This window comes from Styela clava, chromosome 7 (genome assembly GCF_964204865.1).
Source record: "Styela clava chromosome 7, kaStyClav1.hap1.2, whole genome shotgun sequence".
Classification (NCBI taxonomy): domain Eukaryota; kingdom Metazoa; phylum Chordata; class Ascidiacea; order Stolidobranchia; family Styelidae; genus Styela; species Styela clava.
This window is the reverse complement of record NC_135256.1, coordinates 4,732,503-4,744,631: the sequence shown is the minus strand read 5'-3', so window position 1 is coordinate 4,744,631 and position 12,129 is coordinate 4,732,503. Positions and strand designations below refer to the sequence as shown.

Here is a 12,129-nt window from a genome sequence, read left to right as displayed (position 1 = left end):
TGGTTTATATTGGATATATCTAATTCCCAATGCTTTGGTGATTCAACCTTGTCTAAAAAAAATGTTCTGAACAAGATAGGAAATAGAAATTTTGACAATAAGACCTACTGTATCATAAGTAGATGAGAGCATGTGGATAATAGCGAAATTTGAGACTTTATTATGTTTGATGTAATTAATTCAAAATGTTTCAGGTATTTGTTTTCTTTATACATGCTTGAATTTGACTCGTAGAATTTATTCTAAGCCAGTGGTCGGTAACCACCGGGCCGCGGCTTATCGCTGGTTCGTGGAAAGGTTACTACCGGTCCGCAGAAAGGTGACACAAAAACAGACTGGGGCCTAATAACACCTCTACAATCCAACCACAAACCCTGTGACTAAAAACAGCACCAAACAACAAACCAGACAAACACAACGCATTAGTTATTGCTAAACGAACATCAAGCAATGCCCAGATATAGATTTAGAAGCTGTTACCTTCCACAGCATCATATCCATTTGAGGCCGGGTTTTCAATATTGACAACTACAAAAACGAAACATCGAAGTATGCTGGATGTAAGAAACACGTACTTTATTACATAGGCTTAGTCCATTTGTATAAAGGCGACCGCCAAAAATTCGATCAGGATATACCGGTTCGTCACCTAAAAAGGTTGCCGACCACTGTTCTAAGCAATCCCAGAATCAATTTCATAGTTTGATTTAATTTTTATTATCAGAGACTCCCACACTGTAAACTCTATAAAGTAGTTTATTATGAAAACTTTGTTTACTTTTGGGATTTCTGATTGTGAATGTCCAGCTTTGAAATGAGAATTTTATTGGGATAAATATGTCTGTTTTAAACATTCATTTACAAATTTGTAAATGAGCTCAGATTTTAGTCACATTAAACTCTTAGTTAGTGTACTTTGCCTTAAGCGCTAAAATTAGCAATTTCCTAAAACTGTTCAAGTTATTTTTGAGCTTAGACACTTTCACCCGTTTGTATGTAAATATTATCACTCTGCTTTGCCATGTAACTGTGGTTGGCTTTTGCTTCCAGGTCCCACCATCAGTAAATATTGAACTGCTAAATCAATTTTGGCATGTTTGATCTTATTGTTTGCTGTTTTGAACATCGTGAAATTGTGAATAGAGTTTGAAAGTATTAAACATAGGTGGATATTTAAGTACTAAAATGGGAACTACAGATTACCGGGTATATGGACTTTTTCGTTACAATGCAAGTCTGCCCAAAGCAAGGTCTCTTTCCCTTGACTAAAAAGTGAAACGGTGTTGATGGAAGAGTTGCAAGAAACCTCTGATGCTCTTATTAGCCTTACATACTTGTCCTTGCGATAGAAATGCCACTAGATAGTGGTTGAATTCTGACTTCAATTCAATGCGAACAATTTAGTTCAACACTGCCAGGGAAATACCTGATACTTTGCATGCTCATATTTGATAGTATTCTAAAGTTTTTTTTTCATTTTGGATTTTCTGATTCTTTCGCAGCTTCCGAGCTTCGTAACATTATGAATAGACTTTGAAAGTATTAAACATCCAACCACTAAAATGATAACCCCAGATTAATATGGACTTTTTATGCATGTTTGTTCAAAGCAAGGTCTTGAGATCTCAACTAGAAGTTGAAACAGTACTGATAAAGTACTGAAGATTTCAAGGACCGTGGATACTCCAAGATCCTACATACCGTAGATTTATACTGGTGATATAGGTGCTAGCAAATATACCGTTTGACAAAGGACTTGAAACAATTCAATTCAGCACTGCCAGGGAAACAACCACAATTTTACAAAATCTCTCGATAGAAAAACTGGGTCTAGCGAAGTGAATGCAGCAACTCCTTGAATAACGCCAAACAAAAATATAATGTGAAATATTTATGATTTTAAAAAAATCTGTCTGGCGTGGAATGAAATTCTTGACAGTTAGACACGTTAAATTAAAATCAAACCTTCTGTCTATTTATTAGCTCTATGGCAGCCTTCTATGTTCTGGGCTATCCAAATAGAGCCTGGGATCATAATCCATCCATATTTCTTACTGTTGTTATTGCAATTTTTCCTTTATGCTGATTTTCATAATGTTAAACTTTATTTTTGTTCAATCAATTCAATTTTATTGAAAAGCAATATGTTGATTTTGGGTTCGTTTCAGCCGTTATTTTACATATTTAGATAATGAGTTCTGTTTAACTGAATCCTTTTAGACATATATTTCAGTTATGTGATTGTCTGAACATGCCTAGGACAGCACCATGGGGTTGTTGGACGAAGAAAAGCTTCTATTTGCTCTCTTCATCTTAAAACTTTCTAAACTGTGCTTTTTGTTTGAATTGGTTAACAGCGTTTCAGATTGTTTCTTCAAGCGAAAGCAGAATTTTCAAATATATAAATATATTTAGTGGCTCGGATATCTGGCATCCCACTTTCACAAATTTTACTTTTCTTATCTTTGTTACAAACGGCTTGTCTAAGGAAGTCTGGCTTTGGTCAAGCAAAACGTTACAGTATAAAATTTGTGGGTATTTAAACGACTCTATAAAGCTGTTTCGATTCATTAACTTTTTAATGTTTAAAATGCCTATAATAACCAATTTCAAATAAAGATATACCAAATTGTTTCTGAGATAAAGAATTTTATATGAATATAATCAAGTTTGAATTTAAATTTGTATTCATGTTAAATCTCTATATATGATATTCAAATATATATATGTTTCAATAATGTTAACAAAATACTGATACCTAATTATCTGGTTTCGGCTGGACCATATGTGGAATCATTCAATGTTCGAGATTTTTTATGATTGCTTCCTATTTAATATTTTGTCCTTTCTTTTGGTGAAATTTCATTCAATTATCACTTGATCTGTGTGCTAAAATGCAGTGCTCAAAATGAGTTAATTTATGCTATTTTCATAATCTGTGAGACATAGTTCTAAAAAGTGAAAGTGCAATGAATGAACTAATGGTATTATAGAAATAGAAATTCACAGTTTGGCAGAGTTTGAAATGAATTTATTTTTTGAGGAATATTTCGAAATCTGGACATTTTCTTTTATGGCTTGAAATCGACTTGAATAAATAAGCGGAAAACATCTTTGCAATTTGCTCATTTGTGTTTTGTTGACTGGTTTTATAAATACTATTTATATTATATTGATTGTTGATGTGAAATTGAAGCTTTTTCGTTTTCAATATGTCCAAAATACTTTATATGATATTCCACGGGAATTTTTTTATTCTTGAGTAACGTGGTAGTCCGCCCGAGAGTCTGAAACTAAAGATTCCGAATACAATATATTTAGTAATATAATAGGCCTATAGCATATTCTTAAGGCTGAGAGAATGTTTCAGAGTAGCTGGTATTTGATAGTATATTTTTGAAGGGTTATTTTATGGTTGGTCATGAAATAGCCGTCTATTTCAATGATGGCTGTTATATGAGATTTTCAAACTTTTCTACATGTATTTGATATTATATGGAATGTTGTTGAATTAGAGAAGGTTCTAGAGGTCTGGAGAATTCTAATTTCAAAGCTTTTTGAAACAAATTCGGATAGTGCTCTAATCCAGGGCTACCAACTATTTTTACCGAAGATCCGCATACAAAACTTCAAAATTATTTGGGTCCGGTGTTTCCAGAAACTATATTTCGGCATTCTTAAACGCACACTTTCTCGTCCGGCTAATCATTATTAGCTAATCAAGATTGTTTATTATAGTGTTATAATTCTTTTCACATATATATTCAAAACAATAAAAGTCAGTTTATAAACGGAAACGTTAAAAGTGGGGCTAATGATCCAAAATAAAGAATTCGGTGCGGTCCAAATCAAATACTCCAAAGGTCCGGATTCGGACTGCGGTCCGCCAGTTGAGTAGCCCTGCACTAATCAATAACAACAAGTTTAATATTTTTGTTGAAACAGCATATATATGTCTGCGTTCTTGGAAGGATGTATAGCATAAAATTGAAAATTTTGATAGCTGGTTTAGCCATCAATGTGCTCTGATCAATGGCAACAAATTTATTATTTATGTTGAAACAGCATATTTGTCTGACACCAATCAGTTCTGCGTTCTTGGGAGGAAATAGCGTTTCCTGTGAATCTAGTTTCTGTTGTGTCATGGTATTGACTTTGGCGCATGATGTTTATGAAAGGAAACCACCAAAAATGATATGACTAGAGAGTGTGAACGGAATATTTGATATTTTAGAAGTCTTCTGTTATGAACATTGGTTTCGAGTATACAAATCTTCTTGCTGCCATATGAGCATGCCCTTCAAATTTATTGTCAATCATTGTACCAAGATATTTCTTTTAAGACACTTCAGTTAGCATTTTACCACCAGAAGATCCAAGGAAAGCTTTGCTTATATTTTTTTTTTGAGAGATCATATAAGTCGATTTATAATAATTTACAGTCAATTTATTTGCTCCCATCAAAGCATCCACCTTACTTATTTCATCATTTATGACAATCTGAAGAATATTATTATTCCTAAATTCATTTCATCTTCCAACATCCTTCATTTCAACAAATCCAATAATAATAAACTAATCCTTTACTTACCAGGTTCAAGATATATGTACCGGTAATCTTCTTAGCTGAGAAATGATTATATATTCTAGTTTTTATTATTCACATATCTAGAATTTATTTTTTTAATTTTGCGAATGGTCTCTGTATAATGGTTAATAAACATATCTAGAACTTATTTTTTTAAACTTGCGAATGGTCTCTGTATAATGGTTAATAAGTCCCATAAATTTTGAATTAGTATCATGCAATATCACAACTTTTATTCATCTTTTCAGTCTGACAGCCATGAAAGCTTGAATGGGATCTTATCGGGAGACTTGCAACAACAACAGACAATAATATCAAGCACAGCTGGAACTACTACTCCTACTGAGTCTGTACCGAAGTCTCCCATGTTACATTCTCCACCTGTCAATGTACCAGGTTTGTGGAACTAAAATAAAAATTTTATACCCTAAGACAGAGATGAGCAAATTACGACCCGCGGGCTGAATCCGGCTCATCGGAGTGTTTCATCCGGCCCACTTGTGTCGGCTGAAATTACTACTATATCTTTAATGAATATGAATTTCCGTTGAAAATTTCGGCAAGATGACGCCGATTGTTACACTGTGCTTTTTATCAATAAACGCCACCCTATTGTTGTAAATACGCTGTTTTTTTATTCATAGTTTTCTATATTGAAGTTTGATCCTTTGGGGTCTGGGGTCAAGGCCATTTCTTACTTCTTTCTGGCGTATTCCGTTGATAAAACGCAGATTTTCAATACTTCTGAATATTGTTTCAAGGAAGTCCCTTGGCAATCGAAACCATGTTATGTGGTAATGAAATCTGTTTTCACTCATTCAGCCCATGTTATTTCTGGCATTCACAGCTGTTCAATGACTCCTACTGTGCCAAAGTCTCACATTTACATTCCCCACCTGTCAATATACCAGGTTTTTGCAGTAAAACAAAAAAAAATTGGTACAAAAAAATCAGCACACACGATTGATGCAATATCCTACTGATTCCAGATACATGTGATCTTGTATGATACAATTCAATGTAGAAATCATTTGGTTCCAAATAAAATCTTTTATATTTTTAAATTTCACTGCTCATTTTTCTCCAAATATTTTTTTACATATCATAATTGGAGTCAAACTCAAGTCAATGAATTTATGTTATTTCCTCTATGTATGCACTGCCAACAAAAATATTTCTTTTCACAGCATTCAGCAAGCAATGCTCAACACGTGCAATTGATTTCAACATATCTGGTAGTGGATCATCAATTCCAACACCTCCCCTGCATCACCCAAGTGTGGGAGGGGGAATTCCCTCTCCGTTAACAATCTCACCCTCAACGGGACTTCTAAGTCTGTCCCCACTTCCTCCCTCCCCGACACGGAACTTGGGTTTCAGTTCAACGGGAAAACAATGTTTTTCTCCTTCAATGCAAGTGCCTGTTCCAGCGTGTTTGAGACCTGGAAGCCTTAGTCCATCTCCAAGTCCTACAAGAAGAACTTTTGTAACGTAAGATTTTTGATGCTTTTTTTCAAGGTTTTAGGTGGTTTTTTCACGTTTTTTGGTGGTTATTTCACGTTTTTCGCACATTTCATGGCTTTTGTAACGTAAGTTATGATTTGGATTGGGTCTTTTCCCGGGATGGTCAAATTTAAACATGGGACACCAACATCCTATCCTAGTTTGATATACTTATGTTAGACTAAATTTTAGTTAGGTGTTATAAAGCTACACACGTGAAAACTAGTTTTGATTAGAAATTTTGTGAAATGTGTTTGAAAGCTTGTATTGCTCGAAATGCAATGTGGGGGATTTTTTTAAAATATTACACATCAAAATGATATATTAATCTGTTTAAACAAGGTAACCAGGCCTGGACCTAATATACCCATTGTGCACAGTCCATGTGACTTTTTCTCAATTGAATACTAGGAAATTTTTTCCTACTAGAAATAGGACTAATGAAAATTTATTGTTTCATAAAGAAGTGAATACGTGGGGAACATTTACAACTGTCTAGTATTCTTAATTCTGTAATTTATTTGGACTGACATATCTTAAAATTTTCCAATTTTATTTCGTATTATACAACCATAATTCTATATAGGTAGCTTCAGTAGTTCTTGACATTCATGGACCACGCATGCAACTTTGCTCACAGATGAGTCTTGTTCACTTTTTAGTATATGTGTGTGACTTTGCTCTAAGTAAACACTCTTCAAAAAAATACTCTTATTGTTTTTTTAAATCAGTCGAAGGAGAAGTCAGAGTCCCTGCATCGTGAAACCAAGTGCTCTCGGCCCCATCAAACGAAAATGTGAGTATACTGCGTTATCAATTACTCGAATTTTTATAACCTCCAAATAACGGAATATATAAAAAAAACAATAGTCATGACTAGGGATGGGCAATGTAGAATAATTTACTATTCTAGAATATTCTAGAATAGTTAAATCGAATCCAGAATACCGAATCCTATTCTATTTTCATACTTATTCAAATAGAGAGAATTTTCCTGATTGCTGGATTTAGATGTCAAAAAATTATAAATGTATTACTATAAATGTATTATTTATTTGGAAATGTCCTTAACATTAGATTTGATACTAAACAGGCATTTCCCAGGACAATGAAATCTAAGAATATTACAATATTTTTGCTTTCAATTATTCTAAATGTATGTAATCTCTAAATACTTATATGCTAAATTACGCTTCAAACACTTTAATAGTAAGCGGTTAAATACAAAAATAGATATGAAACGTCATTAAATCATTATTAATGTTATAGAGTGTCGAGTGTACTAAAGCACACCCGCTGAGAATTAATTAGATGCAGGACCAGCGTGTGGCCACTGCAACCTATGCGACCGGTGTAAAATATTAAATTTAACCACTACTAATTAAAATAAACTTATTATTCTGTGCGATCAAGACGTGCAAAACAAGGTTCCCGTAAACGCGATTTCGTAGTTAGTTATTAGTTAACATCATCTAAAGACGAATTAAATTTCTATTATTATCGTTACATATCATTATCTACCCAGACTTGGCCCTACTCAAACTCAATACGTAACTATTTTCGCCAGATGTGGCATCTTTTTTTTAAGTTTATCGGCGAATAAAATTACTACAGACACTCGATCAAACGTGCGTCTATCTTGAACGATAGAAACGGACCGAAAGATATGTAATCTTTTGGGAGTGAAATTTAAATGCGACAGATCGTCGTGTTATGCGATATAACTTTGTATTTCGAAAACTGGTGTAATAAAAGTAATAAAATTATTCCAAAATAATATTTGATTTAAATTAATCGCAAGTAATGTCATAACATTTTACGCCTGGCTTTTGATTTACATGCATCATTTTCTGGGGAAAACTCGCCGGTCGCGGAAAATCATTTACAGTAATGTAAAATGAAGCAAGGCACGCCTGTAAACAATTGAAGATTGTTGCAATAAGATTATCGGAATATCGCCAGTAAGTCGGCACAAATAATTATTTTTATTAAACCCTCGCTAGATAGCAAAGCAGGAAAACGCAAAAAATGGTGCAATAACGAGTCTTCGTCGTAAGGTGTACTTCACGACTTCTTGTTCAGAATACGCCGATTGAGATTACTGTGTTTGATGTTTACCGATTTTACGGGTTCTTTCCGAGCAGACGCAAGTCTAGTTAAAGGAGAGAGATTTCCACGCGAGAAAGAACGCTCGTCTTTAATTGATAAATTAGAAATCCGAAATACAAAAATTGACGCCCGGCGAAAACGCAAAAATGGTGCAATAACGAGTCTTCGCCATGAGATGTACTTCGCCGACTTCCTGTCCAGAATACGCCGATTGAGATTACAGTGTTTGAAGTTTACCGATTTTACGGGTTCTTTCCGAGCAGACGCAAGTCTAGTTAAACGAGAGAGATTTCCACGCGAGAAAAACGCTCGTCTTTAATTGATATTTAGAAACCCGAAATGCAAAAATCGACGCATGGCGCCGGAGAGGCGGAAACCGAATCCTGTTATCGGATCCTGTTGGATTCGAATACTTTGGGATTCGAATCCTCCGGATTCGGTATTCTATATTGCCCATCCCTAGTCATGACTCATGAATGATTTAAAGCATTGATTTCCACCCTGTTTTCACTTTTACATTTTGTATTTATTTTTTTTTAGCTTTTTGAAAGAATTTCATTGATTTTTTTTTGGCACAGAATTTGTAAATAAATTAGGACTAAAAAGATAAATAATGGGAAATGGATAATGTATTATTGGCACCAGGGAAAATGTGTGTTTATGCTGTGTAATACTAATGATAGTGTATTAATGTACCAGTTGCCTAGTGATTAATGCTTCAGTCAGCTTAATAGTTTTTTTTTACCAGTTTAAGGTTAGGCCATATTTTGGTCCGAATTCCGTTATTTTAGTTCTATTACAAGTTCGGGGACTGTCTGCGAATGTCCATAGGTTTCAGTCCCTTTACACAACTTGATGTAAAGTAGGCAAACAAAATTAGTTACCGTACCTCCATATTGGTTCATAGGGTGCACCACATTTCCCAAAGGGTGCTGTGAAAATAAATGCAATCTTAAAATTAAATCTAAGTGTCGAATAAAAAAAAGATCTTATTATCTTTAAGTAATTTAAATATATATTTTAACAAATTTGTCACATTTGGCATTTTTTATTTTCATTTGGGTTTGTCAAATGTGACAAATGATTTGAAAAATATTGCAATTTTTTAAAATATTGAAAATTATCTATTAATATTGTGATCGCATTGGTTTATTCGAAAATTTGAAAATATTTTCAGATGATTCAGATTCAGAGGGAAGTTGTTCTCCTAAGCGTATGTTCATCCCGGGATCCCAAACCGCTGGTCCAGGAGGAGGGGGCGTGGCAGGGGCCGGACATAATCAAAATACTGATGCCACATTACCTGTGGTTGTGACTCCGTTCTTCCCGAGAGCAAGTATACATAGATCTCATAGGTAAGCGCTTATTTCATAATAATTTTCAACAATTTCTGGATGCAAAGTTACACGATTACTTATGGAAATAGTTAATTCATTCATAAACTAAAAAACATTGAATTGGTTTATGCCAAAGCAAATAATAGAACACCATGAATTCAACAGCGAAATTCATTCATCTTAAACAGTAGTGGGCAATTACTTTCCTGATTGGGCCAGTTACATATAATTGGCTTGATCACTGGGCGAGAACTTTGAAACTCCATATGAAAACTATGAATAGAAGAATATATTAACCACCGCTAACATTTGTATAATAATCAGATAATGTAACAATATTTTCAGGAATATTTTAAGGTTAATTTAAATCCATGAAAACTCTAATTTCAGCAAACACGAGTTGGTCGGAATAAACACTTCGGTGGGCCGGTTCCGGCTCGCAGGCCATGATTTGCCCACTCCTGATCTTAAACCACAAACTAGTTATAAATATTCTCGTAATGAAATTTGTTATCTTTTCTCACTTCTGGGATAACTGAAAAATCATAACTGTTTTTCAAATGTCTCGCCTTATTAGGAGTTGATATATACTTTATATGTGATTGCCTTTTCTATTTTTTAGCAAGTTCAAGATTCCAATTTGTGCTAGTATTCCTTGCTCATCTCTAAAGGGCTTGAAATCCTAACCTACTTTCAACTCTTGATATTATTCAATCAACTTGTTTTTTAGGAGTTCATGCACTTTGTATATGATCACGTTTTCTCGACTTTGTACTTCCAAGTTGTGCTAGTGTTCTTTGCTCATCCCAAAATGGGTTAACATGTCAAGAACACATGCGAACTGAACTCTTTTTTCAAACTAATTGAAAGTTATTTTTTCTTAATCGGAGGAAAAGTAGGTTATTTTCAAACTAAATGTATAAAATATACTTTATCCTAATTTTCACAGCCTCTCATCCAGTTCAGTGGACAGTGATTTGAACGTTTCGCCCAGCCCCCCACAAAACGGGGTCACTATGGGTTTTCTGCCGTCAAACCATCCTTTAAGTGTCAACATCAGTTCAACACGCGATGGCAGTAGTGGGTCACCGTTCCAGTTACCGCTTCATGCGAATCCATTTTTGAACACTGTTGGCATTCAAGATTCTCTGCGTTGCTCCTCCCCAGCCAGTTCCACCTGTTCTTCTTCGTCACTAGAGGGCCTGAGAGATCTACAAACGTATCCGCAAAGTCATCTTGCTCTCCCTTCTATAAGTAATATGTCAACTCTTATAAAACCACCTATTAAGGTTAGTACAAATACTTTTACCTGCATCAGGGATATCTAAAACTGATGGATTTTTCGAGTACTGTACATTCGAAATTGGTTTTATGCGATATAGTAAATTCTTGATTCAGGAATATTTTTATTGCAAATTATTCATTTTGAGCATTTGACATCTTACGGCCAGACAGAGGAAAAATAGACGTCGGACAATGTAAAAATAGAAAAAAGATGACATGTACGAAGTAAAAAATAGTTTTTAACGTGATTTTGCAAAGCAATCAGTTTGAAGCTATCTCATTCTTTGTATCTCACAAATCACATCTTTATATTTCATATTTTTTTTAACAAGCTTTTATTTTTTTAGGAACGTCAACCTCCTCCTACACTACCAACCCCTTCATCAACTGCTAATCTAACATTATGACATCACAACATTTTTTAGTTTTATCTTCCCTATGTCAAAGGTCAGTGAATAATGTTAGTATTTGTAAGTAGAAATGTTGTTTAAGTACTGGCAACACTGTTTGCATTATTCTGTGCAGCGTCACACGTTTCCTCATGATTTATTCAGTCAGTCAGTCAGTTTTATTTAGGATATTCATATTAATCCCAGGGAGATGAAAATGGCGGACCATGGCCTCTCAGTTGGTTAACAGTTGATGGGTTTTGGAATAGTTAGCCAGTTATTTGTTTCAGATGCATGGACTTGATATTGGAGGGAGCCATAACCGATCAGTGGGTTTTAGGGCTGGGCATTTCGAATCGAATAGTAAACTATTCGAATCGGTTCAAAGCTAAATTTCGAATCGCCGCCATCTTGTTTTTTTTCTTTCCGCCAATGATCTAGGTCAGTGTTCTTCGACCTTTTTTATCGAAGTATACCTTTCACAGTTTTTCAAGAACTTTGTATACCTTACAAATACCAATGTTTATTAAGGCTCAAATAAACAATAAATTTTAAGCACATTTTGTACTGCAATATCATGCAATCTAATAGGCTAGTGACCGCAAGTTATAAATTTGACTGACTGCCTTAACGTCGACGGGAATAATGTTCGACGTAAATCAAACAAAGTGCATGACAGCCGAAATCACCAACCCAGACACATGCCTGTATTATCTATATGATTTGTGATGTAACAACGTGCTCACGTCGGTTCTTAGCGTTAATAACATTTTACATTTCATGTGCGCCGCGTTTGCATTGTTGTATCAAATTGAATATTTTATAGGTTTAAAATCCCCGACTTAGGCTGTACACCCTTCGTATACCCGTTATCAGTTGTATACCCAGCTTATGGTGTGGTATACAATTGGGTATACCG

The 12,129-nt window shown here is 34.6% G+C and overlaps 1 protein-coding gene across 2 annotated transcripts in view; it reads left to right on the top strand.

The window, feature by feature from the left end:
* Positions 1-12,129, top strand: part of LOC120327702 (uncharacterized) — a 34,063-nt gene that overhangs the window by 14,996 nt on the left and 6,938 nt on the right. For both annotated transcript variants that reach the window (XM_078114153.1, XM_039394046.2), the window contains exons 6-11: positions 4,837-4,984; positions 5,776-6,079; positions 6,823-6,887; positions 9,378-9,555; positions 10,487-10,826; positions 11,169-11,268. In XM_078114153.1, the coding sequence (XP_077970279.1) occupies positions 4,837-4,984; positions 5,776-6,079; positions 6,823-6,887; positions 9,378-9,555; positions 10,487-10,826; positions 11,169-11,228 (1,095 nt within the window). In that variant the 3' untranslated portion in view covers positions 11,229-11,268. The remainder of the gene's footprint in view (positions 1-4,836; positions 4,985-5,775; positions 6,080-6,822; positions 6,888-9,377; positions 9,556-10,486; positions 10,827-11,168; positions 11,269-12,129) is intronic.